Below are 24,984 nucleotides of genomic sequence, written 5' to 3'. Positions count from 1 at the left end.
TAAATGAAACTAGGTTTAAAAAAAATCTTTCAGGCCTTCAGCCACGTGTTTTAAATTATGGGTAAATTGTTTAATATGGATTATTTATATCCTTTTTTTTCTTTTTTTTAAGGTACAAAGGGAAAACGTACAGGGCAATTATGAAAATTGTGAGGACAGCAGATCGGGTTGCAGATTTCTGCAGAAGGACTTGCATGAAGTTAGAATGCTGCCCAAACTTGTTTGGACCGCTCATGGTTACTGACAAATGCCCCGAGAATTGTTCTGTTCACACAAAAACGAAATACAGTGAGTATTATAACTAGATAAATATTGTAACTAGGTATTATAACTAGACAGACTTAGTACATGAGTAAGAAATAACGAGCTGTTATGTCAGATTCTTTTGAAATTGGATGCCTTCTTTGTACACAGGCATACTAAATAAATGCAAGTATTATTTATTTTGAATCTTTTTCTACGCCAGTCAAAAATATAAAAGCTTTTGCTGACCTCATAAAATGTTTTTTTTACAATTCTTGTCATGCCATTCATCGAACAATGAATCTAGGTTTTTAGTCTTATTAAAATGTGATTTGTATCCACTTGGACCACTGAGTTCCTGATATCATCTAGGCCTTTGAAGTAAGGCAAGAATTGAAAGGAAGAAGAGAAAATCATTGCAGGCTGCTCTGCACATCTTGAGGTTGATTACAGAGCAGTGATGGGAGTGTTTTGGGAACAGTTTACTTTTCCACCTTCTTAATTGTTCAACCCTTGTGTTTCTGATTACAGCTGCTTTGGATTAACATTGGTGTACTACCTGTACACTTATTGGTGCTATATTTATTGGTTGCCATACAAGTGTAGAATAGAAAATAACATGTTTTTCATCTTAATGTGCCTCTGGCAACTTTGAGAAATATATACTTATGTCCAAAAATGATTTTCTGAAAATGTTTAATGATATATAGTACACTGGAGAAAAGTATAGTGTCCCCAAACATTTTCTTAGAGGATGTTGTCATGTCAAGTTCATAAAGTGAAACAGCAATAGTAATGTAATCTCCAATTGATCGCCAACCTGACCAATTTTTCTAACTTAAGTTAAAATTAAGGGGAGGAAAAGTGCAACTTCTGCAGCTGAAGCTTAGCCAGTATGGTAGAGATGAATTGTTTGATCTGAATATTCAATAATAACAGGAAACTGATTATCTCGTGTGCATTCATTGGGTACCTTTTTTTTTGTCCCAGCTTATTACTATGGAAAGAAGAAGAAAATCATCAGACCTCCTGTTGGACACGGCAGCATAGAAAGCAACAATAAAAAACCCGCAAGGCGCAGGAAGAAGCGCAGGTCCTGTTTTGTCCAAAAGAAAAAGCGCTCATCCACTTCTGTGGACTATACTCCAGTGGCCTCTCCACAGGTAACAGATGCATTTAATTTACAGAGGCAGCTGCAACTTTAAGGTGCTGTCTGAATGTGATAACTTCATTAACAAGAAATAGTTGGCATTATTAGCATTTACTTGTAATATAGGATTGTAGTAATGTTTTTATTAATTCATTCACAGTTATATAACAATATAAATGTTAAAGATTTAGGACAGAGAGCAGGAGAAATATTTTTACACAGAGGGTTTTGAGGCTGTGGAAGAATTATTGATTGAAGCAGCGACCATGTCTTCTTTAAGAACAAGTTGGATAGGTCGTTGAGGGAAAGGGGGCTAAAGAGATATGGGAATGGGTCAGGCACATGGGATTAGGATGACTGCTCGAATGGAGGATAAATACCAATACGGATTGAACAGTATGGCTGGATTGAACAGCCTGTTTCCGTGTTGTAATTTCTATGTAGCTCTATGATATGGTTTTAATAACATTGTAATCAGTGAGCGGAGTCTTGTATTTCTTGTCCATGAAGCTGAGTTTAAATCTTGAAGCAAAGAAGAGTGACTGGTTTTAGGCCTTAGCAAATACAGCAACATCTGTCTTTTTTCAGAAATAGCTTTATTTGTACTTTTGTATTTTACATTTATCCCAAATGAATTGCAGGAAAATGGAGACGAGAAAGAGGATGGCCATGATGTGATAGATGATGAAACAGGCAGTGATGGAACAAGTTCTGAGCAGCGTGATGATCAAACAGACACATCCTCTGAAATGCCTGATGTCAAACCAAAACGATTAGGAAGGCTGAGATCAGCTCCAGAACTACCTCGGCCTCACATAGTAGACAGGGCAAGGCGAAAGAGAAGGGCGCGAACATTATCACTTTCTGAGGATGACAAATATGATTCTCTCAAATGCTCATCACCAAAGGTAAATTGTAAGATGTGTTCAGTGAACTGTGGCTGTTTTCTGTTTTCATGTTGAATTTATATTTAATACAATTCAGTAATTTTAAAAAAATTAGTTGGTGGTAATTTTAACCTAACCCGCCTGTTGGGAAACTGACTGGATCAGATCAGATTGGCTGGCCATTTTACACCGCACCTGATTTTACACCCCACATGATTGGGCGGATGTAAAACGACCGGCTGATCCAATCCCGTTAGTTTCCTGCTGGGCAAGTTAAAATTATCCCCAATGTGATTTAACTGAAAGTAAAATTTAATGGTAGTTTCATGCAGCACACCTTTCTGTTCATAGCTCTGCTTGTTTGGCATTTATATGTATTTAAAGGTTTATCCATTTATGTGTCTCTTAAAGAGGTCCAAATGTTGATGTTTGGGTCCTGATGAAATCTAGTGCAGAATGGCTAAGTTCTAGTACAAATGTAGGCAAAAGTGTATTGACACAATTTTCCTAGGTTGGCTGATTTCCATAATTTTTCACAGCTCCCAGTACAGCTTTGGCTTTAAACAGGGACCTAATTGAAGAGGTGGGGGGCAAAATTTAAAGGCATTCAGCCACTTAAACTTAGTGACCAAATAAAGGGGCAAATAAATTTTGAAAAGCATTTCAACCCACTGCTGGCCTTTGCCAAGACTGGAGGGGCAGAGATGGCAAATAAATACCAAACAAAATGCAGTGAAGGGGAACACTGTGTAGGCATATGTCCAAGAGCAAATCAAGTAGGTGCGCAGCTTCTGACCTACTCTTTCATGGCTGATGAAGTGGGCCTTATTTTGCATGACGTGGGTGTGGGAATTGTTGCCCCCTTTGGCACTCCAAGGTAGCAGTGTAGCATTCCTACAATAAGCTTAGGAGATAAAAGGTAAGGGCTGAAGTAACCTTCACAGCCCTTGGTGGTACAAAACCTCTGGTGGAGTTTGGCTGTTCATCAGATTACAGAATGCAGCACAACTCACTGCCTCCATGGTGAATTAGAGGATACTCGCACAAATCCAGATAAGTACGCCTCTGCCTGTGTTTGCAGGTGGGCCGGTAATGGTGGATGGGCAATAACCTCTTGTGGTACAAGCTCACCTGCCTGGAATCACTTCATTGCTCCTCCTCTTCCTCCCAAAAACATAAAAATATCATATTCCTGCAGAGAAACCCTTTGCCCACCATTTGTAGACTTAAGCAAAATGTGGCAGTGCTAAAATATGTGAAACAAAAACACTCACAATACATCCTTCAAAATTATTTTTTTTTTCTTTCTCTATTCTTTTAAATACTTCCACATTCCACTGCTGTCTACCAACCCTTGACACCCATTGTATATGAGCACATTGGTGAATGACTCTAGATCCTGCATAGTAGCCAGGAAATAGCAAAAATGTCTGACATTTTCTGACCTTTTTTAATATTGTAATGAACCCTCTTTTTGGCAGAAACTTCCTGCACTGTTTATTTCACTTGCTGGAAATGCAAGTTATGAGGAGAGATCAAGCGTAACTGATCTCACCCATTTTTATACTCAACTATACCCTGATGTGTTATGGAGCAAAATGGAACCTGAAAATCACAACTATTAACCCTGAAAAAGGTTTCCTATAAACATTTTATTATAATGGTCGTAGAATAAAATGGTATATTTCCAGAAGACTAAGTATAAAAGTGCTTGAATTAAGATTACTTTACAAACACTTGAGAAAGGAAAGCTTTCTGCTTTAAATGTCTAGTTAAATTGCTACTAATAAAAACTGTTCATTATTTCTGTGCTATTAATACATCATACAACACATTATTGCTTAACTCCTTGATGATGCTATAACAGATTGCGTACAAATACAATTGTAATGAAAATGCTATAGACAGTATTGCATTATTTTAATTTTCTCCCCTCTTCTGAAGGTATTAACTCATGGGGTATGATTCCACAGGCACCACCAGCCTTCCAATACCTTATTTGTTTGGTCATCAAGCGTGAACCTAGATAGTGAATGTCGGTAGACTAGTTTACTATGGGATAAAGAAGAATTACAGCAGAGCCTGACTGCTCTCACCTGATGTACATTCACAAATGTACTTTCCAGCAGGAATTCCCAGATAGTAATCAGGAGCAGGTATCCTGGGTGATTTCCACTCCCCTTCCTAATCTCACGGACTCTAAGGGCAACTGTAGCACCCCAAATGAGATTAGTTAACTTAACCCAGACCAGGAATCCAAGCTGAGACTTTCCCTATCTGTATAGCTCAGTGCTACATCACAAAGTGCATTTGCCCACTGAACTTATCACACCTTTGATAATGTTATGTGCCAATGGGGGAGAAAACATTGACTTAGCTACATAAGTACACTTATTTTTCCACTAGTCATTTTAGATGACAAAAGATTTCTAAAAGACAAAATACAGTCTTAAAAGAATAAATAAATATAAATGCTTGGTTGAAGAACATTCAGCCCAATGCTTTCATTCACCCACGTTATTTCTATTGCAGTGTGATAATTAATCAATCTGTTGTTTTGTACCTATTGTAGGAAATTAGGCAAAACGAAGAGGATAAACTTGTTCTGGAAAGTAATCCCTTGGAATGGTCAGTGGCTGAAGTTGTCAGATTTATTAAGTCCACAGACTGTGCACCTCTTGCAAAAATATTTCAGGAACAGGTAATTTTACAAGTGGATGTCTTTCAAAATGCAAGACCTTGACAGTTATTTCAATGTTATTGATATAATATGTGCATTAGATCATCTTCCGCGCATAGAAAAATCAAAACGTTAGTGTTTCGGGGGGGAAAAACTGTAATTTTTAAAAAATGAGAATCAAGAAACAACCATGGTTTTTTTTCTTTGTAATGTCTGTCATCTCTAAGGTGTGGGAGATGTGGCTGTATTTTCCTTTTTTGCTGCAGTTTGACTCTTGTTTCCATGGTAGCATGTTTTACAGGGACAACGTGATCTGCCCCTCTACCTGTCCCTAGAGGAATAAGGCAACTTGATGTGATATTTGGTGCACCACGCTAACATTTCAAAAACATTAAATTAAAAGAAAATCTACCTTTTTTAATACTGAATGTACAAAGCAGAGGGTGTAGTTCAAATTAAATTTTATATCATACCTCATTTCAGATAAAGGAGAAGATATCTTGATTGTAAAATGTTTGTTGATGTGGCCAAGTAGTTAATTTTGCATTATATTCTCTTTTTTGTTTATAATCCATATTTGAAAATGTTTCTGTAGTGATCAGAGCATCTATTTTGTGTATTGAGTGGTAAAATCAGTTAATGTGGATCCTTTGGAGTTCAAATCATTGAGCAGCTTCTTTAATGGGGAGAGAATTATCAATACTACATTATGTTATGGCATACTGTCACTTAACTGTATACAAGATAGCAGATAGATTACACAAAACTATCCACCTGCTTTATTTATACCATGGAATGCTGACGGGGGAAGGAGGGGTTAAAAACCCCACTTCTGTGTTCATGGCGCCACGGGAAGTGTACATCTTGAAATCGTACACTGTCTTTTTATGTTGGAAAATCACGGGCTATTGGTGCATGTGCCAAGGTGCGGAAATTTTTTATCCCAGAATGTAAAATGTGTATTTATGTCATTGGAAATGCTGAAAAGGCCATGATTTGAATCACTACAGAATGTTTTGCCTGAGCTCACAACATACAGTACAAATTATGCAGTAATAAGCTACACAAACCCATTACACAAAATGATTCATTCTAATAATGAAAAGAACATTCTCCTTGATAATTAAGATATTAAAATCAGTGGGTAATTATGTCTAATCATTATAAATTCACTTTAGTGTTTATATAAACTTGTATGAATTAATTTTACCATGCAAAAATTTTTTTGTAAATAATAAACCTTTTTTTCACCAATTACACACCCTTCACAGTCAATTTTCACATTTCTTATAGAATCTGACACCTTTCCTAGGTGTAGCACCAACTGCGTTATTAGAAACTTGCATTCATCGAGAACTAGTCCCAAAAGGATTTTTAACTTAAAAAAAATATATATGTTCTTGCTTGAACATGTTGAGTATAGAAGCATGGAAATGTAATTACAGGGGTTATTCAAATTGTTACTTTAGTCTTTCTGTGTGGTTCTAAGGAAAGTGATGAACTTTTCAAATGTTTATTTTATTTAAAAGAAATATAACATTGTCATGGTTAAGGTAGAGATAGTAGTTGCATTTTATTCCATGATGAGGTTTTGTTCTTTGACTTCTCCCACAAGAGTGCAATTTCCATGTGTGGATCTCTCGCCTGAATTGGGGAAACGAGCCCATGTGTAGTAATGCTTCATCAAGCATTTTCTAATTTAATTCACACACATCAAGTAAAAAAGCAATCTCTTTGTCTATTTGGTATACCCCTGTGTACGCAATATGTTTTTAGATTCATTACAGTTTTCATTTGCCATTGTGATCTCTTGAATCCTGTGGTTTAGGTGTATAGTTGGATTCTGTTGGGCACATTTTTATAGAATCATAGAATCATAGAAGTTACAACATGGAAACAGGCCCTTCGGCCCAACATGTCCATGTCGCCCAGTTTATACCACTAAGCTAGTCCCAATTGCCTGCACTTGGCCCATATCCCTCTGTACCCATCTTACCCATGTAACTGTCCAAATGCTTTTTAAAAGACAAAATTGTACCCGCCTCTACTACTGCCTCTGGCAGCTCGTTCCAGACACTCACCACCCTTTGAGTGAAAAAATTGCCCCTCTGGACCCTTTTGTATCTCTCCCCTCTCACCTTAAATCTATGCCCCCTCGTTATAGACTCCCCTACCTTTGGGAAAAGATTTTGACTATCGACCTTATCTATGCCCCTCATTATTTTATAGACTTCTATAAGATCACCCCTTCACCTCCTACTCTCCAGGGAAAAAAGTCCCAGTCTGTCTAACCTCTCCCTGTAAGTCAAACCATCAAGTCCCGGTAGCATCCTAGTAAATCTTTTCTGCACTCTTTCTAGTTTAATAATATCCTTTCTATAATAGGGTGACCAGAACTGTACACAGTACTCCAAGTGTGGCCTCACCAATGCCCTGTACAACTTCAACAAGACATCCCAACTCCTGCATTCAATGTTCTGACCAATGAAACCAAGCATGCCGAATGCCTTCTTCACCACCCTATCCACCTGTGACTCCACTTTCAAGGAGCTATGAATCTGTACTCCTAGATCTCTTTGTTCTATAACTCTCCCCAACGCCCTACCATTAACGGAGTAGGTCCTGGCCCGATTCGATCTACCAAAATGCATCACCTCACATTTATCTAAATTAAACTCCATCTGCCATTCATCGGCCCACTGGCCCAATTGATCAAGATCCCGTTGCAATCCCAGATAACCTTCTTCACTGTCCACAATGCCACCAATCTTGGTGTCATCTGCAAACTTACTAACCATGCCTCCTAAATTCTCATCCAAATCATTAATATAAATAACAAATAACAGCGGACCCAGCACCGATCCCTGAGGCACACCGCTGGACACAGGCATCCAGTTTGAAAAACAACCCTCCACAACCACCCTCTGTCTTCTGTCGTCAAGCAAGAATTTACTACAAAATTATTTTTCTCCAGAGAAACAATCGAAATGAACCATTTTGCAGTGTCGTCACTGTGGAATAAGCAACATGTTTCTTCTATAGAGACTGCTGTTCCATGTTTTTGTAGAGATTTTGATTGTTACTCATTTTGAAACCCTTCAGTGTAAACTTTAATGAAAACTGGATAACTGTAGGTAGAAATGGTGAAAAATAAAAATTTTTTTTTTAAAGAGTTTGGATTAAAAAATGAGAATAAAAAGAAAGTAAGAACAGGTGTGAATGGAGTCTATTGAAGTAATTCAGTAACAGCTGCTGTTTGGGGGAAAGTTGACAGCTACTGATGTCACATTCCACAGTTGTTTGGTGTGCCATGGTGTAGAATATAGTATGCAATGTACTCTTTACTTTGAATTACTTTTAGTTTTAATTAAGTAAGCTTTGGGAACAGGTTGGTATGAGTTTTTCTGTTCTATACTATTATGTAGTGACATAGCTAGAATTGCTTGCTTTAGAGATAAACTGATATTATAATAGCTCAGGATTTGTTAGTGTGGGACATCACGCGCCGTGCCCTGTTTATTACAATTTTTTCCTCATCCTTCTCGAAAATCTTTTGCGCCGCAAATTGCTGAAAGTGCGAGCTGATAACAATGAGGTCAACAGGGCATCTGGGACCTTGGTGAACGACAGGACCAATGGTCTATCTCCTTAACCAATGAGATTCAAGGATAAAGAAAGAAACAGAGGAATGACGGTAAAGGAAATGGGGTGAATTAGAGTCAAATGAGGTGCAGAAGGAGAAATAGAGAGGGAAGGAAAGATTGGATTCAGAGAGAAAAAAAAGATAGAAAGGAAAAGTCAGAATTTTAAAAAAAATGTTATAAACCTCTAGAAACAATTTACTACCTATTAATTACATGGCCTGCGCTTTAATGGGGGTAAATTCAAAACTAATCTGTGGAAACAATATTTCAGTGAGCGAGTGGTCAATCAGGCTCCCTAGGGAGACAGTGGAAGTAATTAGTATTGATTCATTCAAATGCAAATTAGATAGATTTCTTTAGAAAATAACATTTTGGGATACAGTATATGAGTAATTTGAGATATGACACGTGGTAAGTGGAGCATGTTTGAGAGGAAAAAGGTGACTTTGGACTTATGGGGCTCGATTTTTGGATGTCCGAGCGGGTGGGTTCGTGGCGGAGGCCTCCGAAAATCAGGGATTCCTGGGTTGGGTCCGGAGCCCGGCTTCAACCCGCCCACTTCCAGGTTCCCCAGTGACGCGCTTAGATGCGCGCGTAGCCCCTGCATGCGGGACTCCCACTGGCAATTAAAGCCGGCGGGATCCCACTTAAGGAGGTTAATGTGATAGTTCAGGTCGTTAGCAGATCTGATTGGGAGGATGTTTTAGGAGGGGTGGAAATTTCATCTAAACTGAGCGTGTTTCCCGTACTGGGGGAAACACTCCCAGTTGAAATGGACATGTTGCAGCCACCAGCCTGTGGCAGCTGCAAAGGTCCATTTGACAGGTCAGGGGGGAGACCCTCACTCATTGCAGGAGGCCACTCTGTCACTTTGGACAAAGTTTGGCCTCCACCACCCTCCTCCTAACAATAAAATTCACAAAATTTCAACTTCAACCCCGGTGTGTAGACACATGTACCTACCTTGTGGACCCTCTCAAACGTACATCTTTTGGATGGGGGCCGCCATAGCTGCAGTCATGACCTCCTCGGAGGATGAACAGCATCACCAGCCTCGCCAGCCACGCTGTCCACCTCAGACACGTGGAGCTCCACAACACAGTGCTGTGACACATCTACCTGCACAGCAGGAGAGAGGGCAACCGCAGAGAGTGATGCGTCGCAGAGTCTACAGACCGAGGCTCAGCTTTCTGGACCTCTCTGAGCAGCAGTGCATACGGAGGCTCAGAGTCACTCGACACATCTACAGCCTCCTTCATGCCGAGCTGCTCCTGGCTGGCCCGAGCACCATCTTCTTACCTGTCGCTGTCAGTCACCACTGCCCTCAACAACTTCTCCTCCTCATCCTTTCAGTGTGCCACCGGGGACATCGCCGGCGTCTCTGTTGTCTGCACAAAAGAGCCCTGCAAATACAAAGGGCATTATTGCACAAACCAGACAAGATTTGCAAAGACGTGGCAGTAGTGGTGACAATATAATACGTAATCTGAGTTGATCAGAAATCAAATATAAGTAAAAACCCTCAAACACCCTTGTGCATCCCCTTCACGCTCACGACACGTTTGCCTTACACTTCCTACTACACATATGTGATGCATGCCCTGTGGCTGCAGCACAGGTAGTGGCAGGTTGGGTGAGGCTGACCGTGAAAGAGATGCATGAGAGGGTGAGTATGAGATAGAGCCATGAGATTGTATGAGGATTGGGTTGAGTGGTAGCGGTGGGATGAGTACTGGCGAGGTGAGTAAGTGCAGGTAAGATGAGGATGAGCTTTGAGTGGGTGTGAGGAGTGATGTGATAGACTAGTGTTGGCAGTGCAGAAGGAGATGTTGGGTGGGGGCAGTGATGTGGCAGACGGAGTGTAGGGGAATGAGTAAGTGTACTCACTTCGGCTGACCTACTTAGGTCATTGAAGCACCTCCTGCACTGTATTCAGGTGCGTGGTATGCTGGTGGTGCTGGTGACCTCCTGCCACCTTGAGCCAGGCCTTCCCGTTGGCAGAGGCAAGCCACTTTCTCCCGTCCACCGGGTGGAAGATTTCCCCTCCTCCTCCTCCTCCTCACCCCATCCAGTAAGACCTGGAGTGAGGCGTCATTAAACCTGGAAGCAGCCTTCCTCCTGGGATGCTCCATGCTGTAATTTCACCTATTTTCTGCAGCATCAGTCAGTGAAGGACTGCCCTTTTAAATAGGGCTCCTCCAGCTGACAGCCTAAGATGCGGGTGAGCAGTCCGCCCGCTGCGCAGCTTTCCAGTGCGAAAACCGGAAGCCAAGGTCAGTGCCTTCAATTAGGCTGTGATTGCGAGCACCCCGAATTCACTGGGTGCATTACCCACGCGCCCAGTCGACCCCTCGCTGCCAACCCACCTCCCTCCTAATATCGAGCCCATGGTTCCCAAAGCTCTCCACCACTAGGGGTTTCCTTGTGTCATTTCTGGGTCTGTTGTGGACTAATTGATCGAGATTGATTGCTATGATTAGTCAATAACTCCATTATCATTGTATCATGCAACTACCAGGATAGCAGAAGGCAAACTAGATACACCTTGGTCGTTTGTCATCTAGCAATTCCTATGTTCCTGTGTCCCGCCTCCGATCCTGTCCCGAGTTAAAATCAACCCCTATGAGTTTGTACTTCTACAGGTCACTCTCCAAGGGTGATGTTATCAGGACAATGTTATGTTTACCACAAATTCACAAAGAATGTGCCCGTGATCAGAATAGAGCAATTATGAAAGTTACTGTAATATAGCCTGGAAGATAATTTAATGCATGGAAAAATCCACTTTACCTAAAAGTTGAATTGCATTTAATGCCCTTTTCTATTTTACAGCAAATATTGCAACATTGTGCTCCTCATCATTGTTGCAAGACATAGTTATGTCCTGTAGTGGCATATTTGCTGTTGACTTTATTTTAATAGCAGTGAGTAGCTTATTTTCTATGTAGTTGTCAAGATCTGGGGACTTATTTACCATTTCTGAAATTTGGTCATTAGCTGTGAAATGGCTGCTTACACTTCAAAGCTAACATCATTAAAGCTAGTTGATAAAATAATGGGCAGTTTGTTTGTGCCAGACATGATTAGGTTTTCTATCATTATTTATGTTTCAAAATGGCAGGAAAGGCAAGGTCTAGTTGTTGTCCTTGTCACAAAATCAGTTACTGAATAACTGGGCTAGAGTATTCCTACTCTGTCTACCAGATCTAAACTAGTTGAAAATAAAGTGGACATTATCTACTTCACAGTTAAACGTGAGTGGTGCCTGAATACACCTTTGCCACTCTCCTCAGAGATATTGAAAATTATGCGCAGCTTATCGAACGTGAAAACACTAATTAGTAGAAGCTTAATAACCCTGAGGCTGGAGACTAATGGTTCTCCAGTAAACCACATTCTGTAGAGAAAATAGATGGCAAAAGAGAACTGCAGACGTTTTATAAATTAGCCTTATTGTGTTATGTGAACACAGCAGACAATTGTATTATTTGGACAGACCAGATAAAAATAAATGTAATAGTTCTGATGGTCATTAAAAGATGTTATCAGGAAAGGCTAAACAGGCTGGAGCTCTTTTCTCTGGAAAAGAGAAGTTTGAGGGATGACCCGATAGAGGTCTTTAAGATAATGAAAGAGTTTGATAGGATAGACGTAGACAAAATGTTTCTAATTGTTGGAGAGTCCAAAACTAGAGGTCATAAATATAAGATAGTCACTAATAAATCCAGTAGGGAATTCAGGAGAAACTTCTTTACCCAAAGAGTGGTTAAAATGTGGAACGCGCTACCACGGGAGTAGTTGAGGCAAATAGCATAGAAGCATTTAGGGGAAGCTATATATGCACACAGAGGAGAAAGGAATAGAAGGGTATGCTGATATGGTTAGATGAAGCAGGGAGGGAGGAGGCTTGTGTGGAGCATAAACACCGGCATAGACCAGCTGGGCCGAATGGCCTGTTTCTGTGCTGTAGACGCGGTGTAATTCTTAACCGTACTCGGGGGAGAGCTATGTTACATCATGGATCGGGTCAGTGTTAAAGCGCTTTACTTCTACTATAACAAAATCCTTGATTTTGGCACTCTTGAATTGAATGTTGTCGGTATAAGTCATTAGAGTTATGAATAAGTCACCATCTAACAGTTTTCCTATATTTAGGATTGACTAATTTGTGACTAATGACACAGATCAAATGGAACTCAGCAAGATTTGTTCATATTTTACATGCATGAACATCTACAGAGAAACAGGAATACACCTTACAGTCTGTGAAACTCATTACTCCATCAAGGGGCATATTTTCTGCTTTTGGGGAAAGATGATTTAATTTCCCATTCTTTTGTAAAAATTAAAATGGCATCTCACCTTAGTTTTTCTTTTGGGCGATTTTGTGAAAAAAGTTTCCAGTGGGGTTGGTGTCAGAAACCTAGCTAATCACTGTGCCTATAATAATGCTCACTTCTGACAGTTCAAGTAGCTTTACAGCTAATTAACTAGTGTAAATAAGAGCAAAGACAATTAAGCCAGCAGCAATACAGTTAAGCTGCAGTACAGTTGCAGTTAAGTCTTAGCAGCAAATTTAGACACTTTGGTTCACTGGCGTTGTCATTCAAGTGCTGATCAATTTTATAGTAAACAGCAAGAATCTTTTTGGAGTTGCAGAGGTAACAACTGCTATGAGCCATTGACAAAGTGAATGCTAAGGTGTCAGTCAGGGTAAACTCAGCCTTGACCTGGCAGAAGACACAGGGGGGGAAAAAAATCCATAAGCTCAGCAAGAGCTCCAAGGTAAGCCAATGACACACAGTAATCAAGTGGCAAAGGACAGATACAGAAATGATTGCCATACAGAGTATTTTTTCTAGAAAAGCATTCTTTCCAATAATGCTGAGTGTCCTAAAAGGAAAGGCCATTGAACGGTTTTATTTTTCACAGGAAATATATAAATGACTGACTGACTGTAAAAGGCCACTTTCTTCAAATTGTGGTGAAGTCCATATATGGACACCACATTAAAATGGTCACTTTTTGCTTGGTCCTGCAAATGCAAGATTTTTGAATGAATATGTACGTGCTCTGCCATAATCCTCAGTGCTCTTGCTTGTCTAACCTAAACTGGTCTACAATGTCAGAGCGAGGACCCAGCCCTCCCCCATCCCCACCAAAGAAAAGAAACTTTGCTTACTTGGAAAATCAGGCTTATGCAATTCATTAGGAGAGAGACACTCCCAGGCATTGGGCCTCATAAGACTGTGCAGACATCCTGATATGTCCAGTATTAACCCTACGCTCTATAAAGAACATGTTAATTCTCATCAATGTATTCCTTCACACAGACAATATTTAACCACTAATAGTGTATTTACAGGCAATACAGTACACGAATGGAGAAGTGTGTTTATATACTAACTCCCATCTGTTTTTTTTAAAACAGGTGAAGAGCCAAGCACCTCCCAGAGTACAGCAGAAGAGCACTACTAACCACAGCAACACTCATCATTTCTCTCACAGACTTCAAGCACCAGCACAGAGACTCGCACTATGTGGCACTTAAATAGTAATGCAGAGGAGGAATTATTGGGAGAAAGACTGACTGCTTATGAGGAAGGTTTAGAAAGGCTAGAGTTTCCAGGCAGAGGCCCAGCCTTCAGAGATGCTCTTCTTCAGTTGCATAAGGATTATCATAGAATGGTACAGCACAGGAGGAGGCAGTTTGGCCCATCGTGTCTGTTCCAGCTCTTTGAAAGAACTATCCAATTAGTCCCATTCCCCTGCTGTTTCCCCAAAGCCCTGTAAATTTTTTCTCCAAGTATTTATCAAATTCCCTTTTGAAAATTACTATTGAATCTGCTTCCACCACCCTTTCAGACAGTGCATTCCAGACCATAACAAATCGCTGCGTAAAAAGTGTTTCCTCATGTCGCTTCTGGTTCTTTTTCCGCACACCTTAAATTTGTATCCTCTGGTTACCGACCATTCTGCCGCTGGAAACGTTTTCTCCTTATTTACTCTATCAAAATCATTCATGATTTTGAACACCTCTATCAAATCTCCCCTTAACCTTCTCTCTTTCAAGGAGAACCACCCCAGCTTCTCCAGTCTCTCCACATAACTGAAGTCCCTCATCCCTGGCACCATTCTAGTAAATCTCTTCTGCACCCTTTCTAAGACCTAGACATCCTTCTTAGAGTGTGCCCAGAATTGAACACAATATTCCAGCTGAGGCCTAACCAGTGTTTTATAAAGGTTTAGCATAACTTCCTTACTTTTGTACTCTGTGCCTCTATTAATAAAGCCCAGGATACCATTTCTTTTTTAACAGCCTTCTCAACTTGTCCTGCCACCTTCAAAGATTTGGTATATGTGCACCCCCAGGTCTCTCTGTTCCTGCACTCTCTTTAAAATTGTACCATTTAGTTTATATTGCCTCGCCTCATTCTTCCTACCAAAATGTATCACTTCACACTTCTCTATGTTAAGTTTCTTCTGCCACGTGTCTGCCCATTTCACCAGTCTGTCCATGTCCTCCTGAAGTCTGTTACTATCCTCCACATTGTTTACTACATTTCCAAGTTTTGTGTCATCTGCAAACTTTGAAATTATACCCTCTATACCCAAATCCAGGTCGTTACTATAGATCAAAAAGAGCAGTGGTCCTAATACTGGCCTCTGGGGAACACCACTGTAAAATTCCCTCCAGTCTGAAAAACAAACGCTCACCACTACTCTCTGCTTTCTGCCCCCTAGCCAGTTTTGTATCCTCGCTGCCACTATCTCTTTAATCCCATGGGCTTTAATTTTGCTAATAAGTCTATTATGTGGTACTTTATCAAATGCCTTTTGAAAGTCCATATACGCAACATCAACCCTCTCCATTACTTCATCAAAGAACTCAATCAAGTTAGTCCAACACAATTTTCCTTTAACAAATCCTTACTGACTTTCATTTATTAGCTCATACTTTTCCAAGTGCCAATTAATTTTGTCCTGGATTATTGTCTCCTAAAAGTTTCCCCACCACTGACATTAGACTGACTGGCCTGTAATTGCTGGGTTTATCCCTCTCCCCTTTTTTGAACAGGGGTTTAACATTTGCCAGATTTTCGACCAGAGAATACTGTAACATGTAGTTGCTGTTGACGAGTCTTTGGTTTATAAACATGATTTTGGCAGAAGGTCTAGGTAGTTAAAGGAGTCCAACATGCACCATTGTCTCCCACATGACTGATATACATCAATAATTGTCTGCCCTGCATCCTAGCACAGAGCAAATGCTCACAGCTGTTGCATCTGCAATGGCAACCTCAATTACATGGAACATAGGCACAGTGGAAGCATCTCTCAAGAATACTCGCACTGCTACTATGGATGCTTTGGGGATTAAATTCCAATAAACTGTCATGATCAACTTACACTCTTTAGTGGAGTGATTGATACCACGAGGAAGTCACTTGGAGAACTTACTGATGTTCAGTAGACATCATGAATGCATGTATGGAGTAGCATAGACTTTACTCATTTGCACTCATTGTGTCACCATGAAGTCCTGCTGAAATGGCAAGAATCTCACTTTAAAATATTGAACTCAAAGTGACTATCACAGGCACTGATGCAGATTCAGCAGCAGGGGGTATCAGTCCTTCTTCATCCCACATGTGCTTTGCAGCCACTTCACTTGTTTCCGCACCTCCCCTATTGTACTCTACCCCCTAGGGAAGAACATGACAAAATGGTATGTCAGTTACTTCACCGATCACGATGTAGCACTGTAGCAAAATACATTAAATATATAACACACTCAGAGATACAATAAATGTTATTCTTTTCACATATCTTGTCATATATACTTCTTTCTTTGAGCAGAAAAAAGTGCCAGTTGGCCAAAATGAAGCCAAACTATATGCAGTTCTTTGAAAAAAGTAAGCAAAAAAAAACAAGTAGCAGTTATATGCATTAGAAAGTTATAGGACTCAATTCTGGACATCATTAGAAGAATTGGACAATCAGCTCCTAACACTGCTACCACTTTGCCTAAATAGTTGCTTAGCTGCTGGTGGTTGTTATGCACTGTTGTCCTCCAGATCTTTCATGATTCGTTATTGCTCTTTATTGAAGTCCATACTGAAGCTCAAGGCTGTCAGTGGCAACATGCAACATATAGGGGGTCATTTTAACCTAACTTCCATTGAAGTCAGTGGGAAATAAAATTGTCGGCGTGTAGAACAGGTTGCCCATCCAAGCCGTCAATTTCCTGCCAGGTGGTTTAGGTTAAAATTACTCCTAATTTTGCTGATGTTGTCTGGGACATATTGAAAGACCCTTTCCTCCTCTGACTAGTTGAAGCATCTGAATCATTATGATTCATTCATATAACTCATTGGGCTTGATTTTCGGACCCCCGAGCCGGCGGGTGCGTGGCGGGGGGGCTCCGAAAATCGGGGATTACCAGGGCGGGTCCAGAGCCCGGCTCCAACCCGCCCACTTCCGGATTCCCCAGTGACGCGCTTACATGTGCGCGCAGCCCCCGCATGCAGGACTCCTGCCGGCAATTAAAGCTGGCAGAATGCCACTTAAGGTAATTATTTTGATACTTCAGGTCATTAGCAGACTTGACTGACATGATATTTTAGGAGGGGTGGGATTTTCATCGCAACTGAGACTGTTTCCGGTACTGGGGGAAACACTCCCAATTGAAATGGACGTGTTGCAGCCATCAGCCTGTGGCAGCTGCAAAGGTCCATTTGACTGGTGTGGGGGGGGGGGGGGAGACCCTCACTCATTGCAGGAGGCCACTCTGTCACTTTGGACAAAGTTTGGCCTCCACCACCCTCCTCCTAACAATAAAATTCACAAACTTGCACACTTACCCCAGTGTGCAGACACATTTACCTACCTTGCGGACCCCCTCAAACGTACATCTTCCGGATGGGGGCTGTAGTAATGACCTCCTCGGAGGACAAACAGCATCACCAGCCTCGCTGGCTGCGCCGTCCACCTCTGACACGTCGAGCTCCACAACACAGTGCTGTGACACATCCACCTGCACAGCAGGAGGGAGGACAACCGCAGAGAGAGATGCGTCTCAGAAAGCACTACCCTCGCCACAGGGTCCACAGATCGAGGCTCACCTTTCTGAACCTCTCTGAGCAGCAGTGCACACAGAGGCTCAGAGTCACTCGACATGTAGTCGTGGATATCTGCAGCCTCCTTCATGCCGAGCTGCTCCCGGCTGGCCCAAGCACCATCTTCTTACCTGTTGCTGTCAAAGTCACCACTGCCCTCAACAACTTCTCCTTCGCAACCTTCCAGTGTGCCACCGGGGACATCACCGACGTCTCTCAGTCGTCTGCACAAAAGAGCCTTGCAAATACACCTAGACCCACTCTGCATTGACACAATGGGTGGCATCAGTTGTGCGTCTTCATAGTGATCCTCAGGAAAGGGCACTATTGCACAAACCAGACAAGATTCGCAAAGTACGTGGCAGTAGTGGTGACAATATAATATGTAATCTGAGTTGATCAGAAATCAAATATAAGTAAAAACCATGACAAACCCTCAAACACCCATGTGCATCCCCTTCATGCTCACGACACGTTTGCCTTACGCTTCCTACTGCACATATGTGATGCATGCCCTGTGGCTGCAGCACAGGTAGTGGCAGGTTGAGTGAGGCTGACCGTGAAAGAGATGCATGAGATGGTGAGTATGAGATAGAGCCATGAGATTGTATGAGGATTGGGTTGAGTGGTAGTGGTGGGATGAGTACTGGCAAGGTGAGTATTTGCAGGTAAGATGAGGATGAGCTTTGAGTGGGTGTGAGGAATGATGTGATAGAGTAGTGTTGACAGTGCAGAAGGAGATGTGGGGTGGGGGTGGTGATGTGGCAGACGGAGTGTAGGGGAATGAGTAAGTGTACTCATTTCGGCTGACCTACTTAGGTCATTGAAGCGCCTCCTGCACTGTATGCAGGTACGCGATATGTTGGTGGTGCAGGTGACCTCCTCTGCCACCTTGAGCCAGGCCTTCTTGGTGGCAGAGGCAGGCCACTTCCTCCCGCCCACCGGGGAGAAGATCTCTGTCCTCCCCCTCCTCCTCACCGCATCCAGTAAGACCTGGAGTGAGGCATCATTAAACCTGGGACCAGCCTTCCTCCTGGGATGCTCCATGCTGTAATTTTGCCTATTTTCTGCAGCATCAGTCAGTGGAGGACTGCCCCTTATAAATAGGGCTCCTCCATCTGACAGCCTTTGCTGCGCACGCGCATTGCGCCCGCTGCGCAGCTTTCCAGTGCGCAACCCGGAAGCAAAGGTAAGTACCTTCAATCAAGCTGCGATTGCTTCGGAGCACCCCGATTTCACTGGGCGCGTCTCCCATGCGCCCAGTCGACCCCCTGCTGCCAACCCGCCTCCCTCCTAATATTGGCCCCATTGTATCTGCTTTCTGCTGCTTTGCAGGGGTTAATGCAGAGGTTTTTTCAGCCTTGGTTGCACTACCCAAAGCTCCAAGTGGGTACCATTCTATCTCCCGTCTCCCTCAAAGAGCTGTGCGGTACTTGTTTCAGAATGTAAACGTCATGAGTACTTTTTGGAAATCATATATTTTCTGGTCATGGTCACATACTATTTGAAAGTCATTGTAATACCTTTTGCTGCATACATATCCTGGACAAGTCCAATTGTTATGTCAGATTGGCTCAGCTGATAGCACTTAATAAACCTCCAAGTCAAACGGTCATAGGTTAAAGCCCCACTCCAGGACTTAATCCAGACTGACACTGTGGTGTAGTACTGCAGGAGTACTACATTGTTGAATGTGCTGTCTTTCAGATGAGACATTAAAACTGAGGCTCTTGTCTGGTTAAGTAGGCATAAAAGATCTCCTGGAGCTATCTGAAGAAAAGCTGCAAGTTTTCCTGATATTCTGCCCAGCCTCTTTCCTCAACCTACAACTCAAAAACAACAGATTAACTGGTCATTCATCTCATTTGCTGTTAGTGAGTTCTTACTATGTGAAAAATTGGCTGCTGTGTTTGCCTACATAACAATAGTGACTGCAAGTAATTGTTGTCATGTGCTTTGAGATGTCCTGAAGATGTGATAAGGAGTGTCGATGGTTCCCTGTATCTCGAGGACACAAGCAATGTGGTAAAATTGTAGTTGTTGCTGCTGCTGCTGCTGCTGGTTATCACTGATCAGGGTGGAGAGGTGTGTGTGTGGTGAAAGCGGCCTCAAGTTACCTAAATGAAATACTAGATGTTGAAGATCGTGCGGTGTTCTTGCAGGTCTTTGTTCACCCCATGATGCACCTTATTCAGAGTCCCTGCTGAGTGAGCCTTATCATCACTGCTCTTCTGCCAAGTCCAGGTGGCTAAATCTGGTCTGGCACATCCGCCTTCTGAATCCTCTATGTAATCTAAGCTGTCAGGATGTCACCTTCTGCTTCCACTGCACTGTAAGCTAGACAGCAAGGCCCAACACCTAGGCCTGGAAGTTAACTCGGAGCTGGGAAGTGAGCAGGAAGGAAAATTTTCGGACGGGAAACCCGGAAGTAAGGGTTTCCCGCACGTCATGACTATTTTGGGTTGGGAGGTCTTTAAAAACTTTTCAACAGATTTCGCGTCCGGCAGCCAGCCAGATTGGTAGGCTGGCTGCCAGTCAAGTGGGAAAGCAGCCAGGGGGCGATTGGAGTCTTCAGGGTTTGTATGGGGGATATCGGAGTCTTCAGGGTTTGTATGGGGGATATCGGAGTCTTCAGGGTTTGTATGGGGGAGATCGTGGTCTTCGGGGTTTGTATGGGGGTGTGAGATCGCGGGGGGGTGGTAAGGGAAGTCAGACATCGTGGAGGGGGATCGGCCGATCTCAGGTTGAGCCATGGGGAAGCACTCCTGGTCCACAAGTAGTGTAATAAAAGCACTTACCTCTTGGATCCAGCCCTTCTTGCCTCGGTTTCACTGACTAGATTCACGAGCCCTGGGAAACCTATGGTGGAGGCGTTAAATTCAAAGGTCTCTTAAATTCAATTTTAAAAACACCTATTTAACATCTCAATGAGGTAAATTGCTCCTATAAGTACCCGCCCGCCTGCACTAATTATGGAGCCACCTCCAGTGAGTAGGTTACTCGCACGCATCCAAATGCACCTCCGTTAAACCCGGAAGTTGGAGCCAGGTTGTGGTTGCGCTGGAAAAATCTATTATTTTAACTTCCCACCTGTTGTTAGGGGTTAAAATTCTCCTCCCCTATTCTGAGGGGCTCAAAGGCTCCTGTCCGTGCTGTGCTGATGCTTCCAAATCTTTTTGTCGTTACAATAACTACATCTGAGCACAAACAGTTATTTACCTCGCTCCTGATGGGAAACTGAACCATTTTCTTGATAGGTCATTAACAAGGTTTTAATAGGCCTTAACAATCCAACATTCCTGTTAACCATATATAAATCTTTGGTGTATTTACTTGATTTAAAAGTTCATAACTTTTAACACTTAATTTGAAACATTTTTACAGTATAATATTTTGTAAGTCAGTGAAATCTAGTGGCAGAAGGGTTATGCATCAGTAATTTCCCTTCCATTCTCATTAAGGTAAACAAAAACCTGGAGAGAACTGTTCAGATCAAAACTTGCTTCAGCCCATCTCTCTTTCTGGCAAAGGAGTGATTTTAAGAGGTCTCCTTTGTTTATTTAGTAGCACATCATGTTCTTTTCAAGTATGAATCACAATGCAGTGTTCACAGAACCAGTGTAAAATTACTTTCAAAAATGTAAAAGTGAGCCAAAATAAACATACATTGCGATTCCTTGGCTGCAACCACACGTACATTACTGCCAGATGAAGCAGGGTAAATTAATATAGTTCTTTGCTGTGACATACATTCAGGGGCATTATTACCACAGGATCACACTGACCTATGTAAATGTAATCTAACATGCATTACTGACCTTTCTTTCACACTTATATTCATGTTACCCCAGGTACAATTCAAAGGAAGTACAATATATTTATTCAGACAGTTTATAGGTTCAGTTCGATTTTGCAAAGTGTATTTCATAGTAAATTAGAGCAGTCAACCAATATTTCCATGTGTAAATAAAATGAATTGAGAATCAAATTGATCTTGTGTTTACAGTACATACAAAAGGCTCTGCTGGTAAATTGTATTGCTGTTATCCTGTTTCAATATCCTGAATTCAGTGAATTATTGGAACATTTATTTATTTTTATCTATCCCACAGGACATTGATGGCCAGGCACTGCTACTCCTGACGCTGCCAACAGTCCAGGAATGTATGGAGCTTAAACTCGGCCCTGCTATCAAATTATGTCATCACATTGAGAGAGTGAAAATTGCTTTCTATGCACAGTACGCTAACTGACTTAATTTGCCATGATACCTTCTAACCTAGTCTGTCCAGAATTGCTCTCAAATAAACACCGGACCAATGTGTTCAGATTTAACACAACAGATAGATCTGATAACTTGTCAGCCAGAGAAATGCTTTGAAAGACCTTGTGAGCATTTTTTTAGATTTGCTGCTCACGTGAGTAATTTGATGAAAATGAAATAATAAGTTACATAATTGTAAAAGAGCCTCTTTTACAAGGAGATGGATACTACAACATATTTAAGTGAAATCAGTCACCAATGGGCACATAATGAAGACACAATCAAATGTGAACCACTTTAGAGATTTGTATAGAAATGAAAAGGTATCCCTTGAATGTGGATTTAAAAGTGATAACAGCAGCCATATTGTCAAAGATTCATCATTTGGCAGGCTTTCTAGACTTGCTGAGTCTTGAAGCTTTAACTCCCTACTATCTTATTTAGAATGGTGGCATGTGCACAAATTGGAATCAACAGTGAAAGGACACGCCTGATCTTGGAGGTACTGGATGTATTCCTGACAACAATCCATCAGTCTGCTTTGCTGTCCAGTTGAACAATATTTCTGTACAGTACTCCTGTTCATTTTGATTTGGTTGTGATTTATATTTTGCCGACTGGTTAGGAATGTTATCAACTTGAGTTATAAGGAGAATGTTTAACTCCCGTGGCACTGTGCCGTTTAGTTTAGAATTGGGACCAGAAAACATGAGCAGTTTTGCTGCCCTTCAATGTGCAGATTTCTTTAAACCCGAGGTCAATAGCAGCCAAACAGTTAATCCAGTTCAAGCTCACTGAAATTTAATGAGATCAGGACTATCTGTAATTAACTAGAACAGGGTATTTTTATAACCCAGAGTTGAGTGTGAAATTTCTCTCTGGTGATACTTTGTAATGATTAGTGTTTAAAGTAAGGAGGTTGCTGACACTGGTACAATATAAATGATCTTATAAAGGAAAAAGTTGTATATGATTTTATGTGTAAAAAGGAAAAAAAACAAGTTTTGGAAAGGACAATGTGTTGATAATTTTAAGTGATAAACTATTACTGCACTACAGTGTGTGGGTATCAAGTTGTTTTCAAACAAAACATGCCACAGTTATTTATACTTTGAAACCGATTTCACAAGATACTTTGACCTTCAGAGACAAAGTCTGTTATGTTGTAGACATTAAGATGAATTGCATCAATTGGTTGAATATTTGCTACATATTCTTGGAGGAAAAACTGCAGGTTCCAGATACTTTACAGCAATGATTTTTAAACCTTTGTGATGGAGAGACCCCCTGCAAATAATGGCACATTCCTGGGAACTCAAACCAACCTTGTGACATTGTTGCAGGAAACATTTTCTTATTAGCATACAGCATAATATGCTAGTGAGTCAAATAAAATAAAATGCAGAAATCAGATGGTAGACCTCTAATAGTTTCACAGACATCTTAGTCTTTTTTATGGACTGGGAACCCCAGTTTGAAAACCTATGCCATACAGAAATCCTTTTGAATATCTAGATTTTTATAATTTCATCTGCACAGTTAAAAGTAAAAAAATGGTTGCATTTACTTAGCTCCTTGTAAGATTGTCAAAACAAACCAGTGCTTCACACAGTGAATTGCTGTTTGGAGTGCAGTGACTGTGTAAATGTTTGGAACATTTTTACTGTATAGACTAATTCATAATTTAGAATTAGAATTAAATTGTGATATATTTTATGCATCAAATGGCCGCAGACTGAACTTCTTCTTCAAATAATGCACCTACATTTAGTTAGTCACTTATTTTCCTCATCTTTCTCTTTCATGCAGAATAGTTTATTTAAAAACATTTTCTGGAACACTGACAGCTATAGTGCATACCACACCTTTGCAATCCCATAAGGACTTCATTAAAAAATAGTCTAGGCTTCCGATTTCTCTACCACAGGCCATTTAATGTTGAGGATAACTGTGGTGGTTACTGTCACTTGGCAACCCTTGTACTGTGAGCATCAGAGACAGATTGTTGAAGGGCTCAGGTTTGCTTCTTAACTCTTTCTGGTCAAAGACTTTTGCTGCCATAAAGACTAAGTAACAGTCAAAGTTACTAGATATTTCAGATAATCTGCTCATCCAACCCTTGTCGTGTGCCATTCACTTTGTACACACACAATATTTGTATGCATTCAAGGAATGCGTTTGGTGTTTCTGCCTAGAATCAATACGGTAAACTTACTAGTTAATTTTAAAGCCAGCAACTACAAAGATGATCTAAAAGTATTAAATGACAGGCTGTAGAGAGGTGGCCCCTTGTTCCAGTAAGCCACATGCAGACTCATCATAAATTTAATGTGAGCTAAGCTTGCCTTGCCATAATGTGAAAACAAATCTACGGGTAAAAAGTCCTGTAGCACAACAAAGTTGGGAGCAAAAGAACACCAAATTAAAACTTTAAATATCACACTTTATTTCATGGTACTAGGTCACTGTTTCTAGTGTAAAACCATGTTGAACATGCATCTTCTATATGAATTCTTCAGAAGCACAAGATTGAAAATCTATTGTTAAATTTCCCATTTGCTGTAGCATAGGAGATCCAAATTTTAAGTCTGTTAATGAGAGTTTTGGGAGGAAAAAATGAACAACTTATTGATTTGTGTTTTTCCTCACTCCTAATATTTAAAATATTTTATGTGGTGTATGAGTAACAAATATGCTTTTTTATTAAAAATCATGTTGAAATAAAAATACAGTTCAATGATTTAAAATGAGATCAGTGCTTTATGTGCAATTCTGTTCCATTTAAGAATCACACATTTATCATACTGTACATTCATTTATTTTTTAATAAACTCATTTTTGTAACCTCTAAAATTTCAATTTCCTATACAAAATAAAATCTGGTATACTCAAGTGTTCAGTAAACCACTCAGACTTGGATGTGGCCTTGAGTGATTCAATTGTCTGAACTTACAAAAAGGACACTTACAAAACCAAGAATGTCTGAAAGATGTGAAG

At 41.0% G+C, this 24,984-nt stretch overlaps 1 protein-coding gene across 3 annotated transcripts in view; it reads left to right on the top strand.

Annotated features, from left to right (window-relative positions):
• sfmbt2 (Scm like with four mbt domains 2) overlaps nucleotides 1-24,677 on the top strand; it is a 180,145-nt gene extending 155,468 nt beyond the window's left edge. For all 3 annotated transcript variants that reach the window (XM_068005104.1, XM_068005106.1, XM_068005105.1), the window contains exons 17-21: nucleotides 113-288; nucleotides 1,234-1,406; nucleotides 2,035-2,301; nucleotides 4,853-4,981; nucleotides 21,836-24,677. In XM_068005104.1, the coding sequence (XP_067861205.1) occupies nucleotides 113-288; nucleotides 1,234-1,406; nucleotides 2,035-2,301; nucleotides 4,853-4,981; nucleotides 21,836-21,976 (886 nt within the window). In that variant the 3' untranslated portion in view covers nucleotides 21,977-24,677. The remainder of the gene's footprint in view (nucleotides 1-112; nucleotides 289-1,233; nucleotides 1,407-2,034; nucleotides 2,302-4,852; nucleotides 4,982-21,835) is intronic.
• The last annotated feature ends 307 nt before the right edge of the window (nucleotides 24,678-24,984 follow it).

The sequence above is a fragment of the Heptranchias perlo genome, chromosome 24 (assembly GCF_035084215.1).
Source record: "Heptranchias perlo isolate sHepPer1 chromosome 24, sHepPer1.hap1, whole genome shotgun sequence".
Taxonomy (NCBI): domain Eukaryota; kingdom Metazoa; phylum Chordata; class Chondrichthyes; order Hexanchiformes; family Hexanchidae; genus Heptranchias; species Heptranchias perlo.
This window is presented reverse-complemented; position numbering and strand designations above follow the sequence as displayed.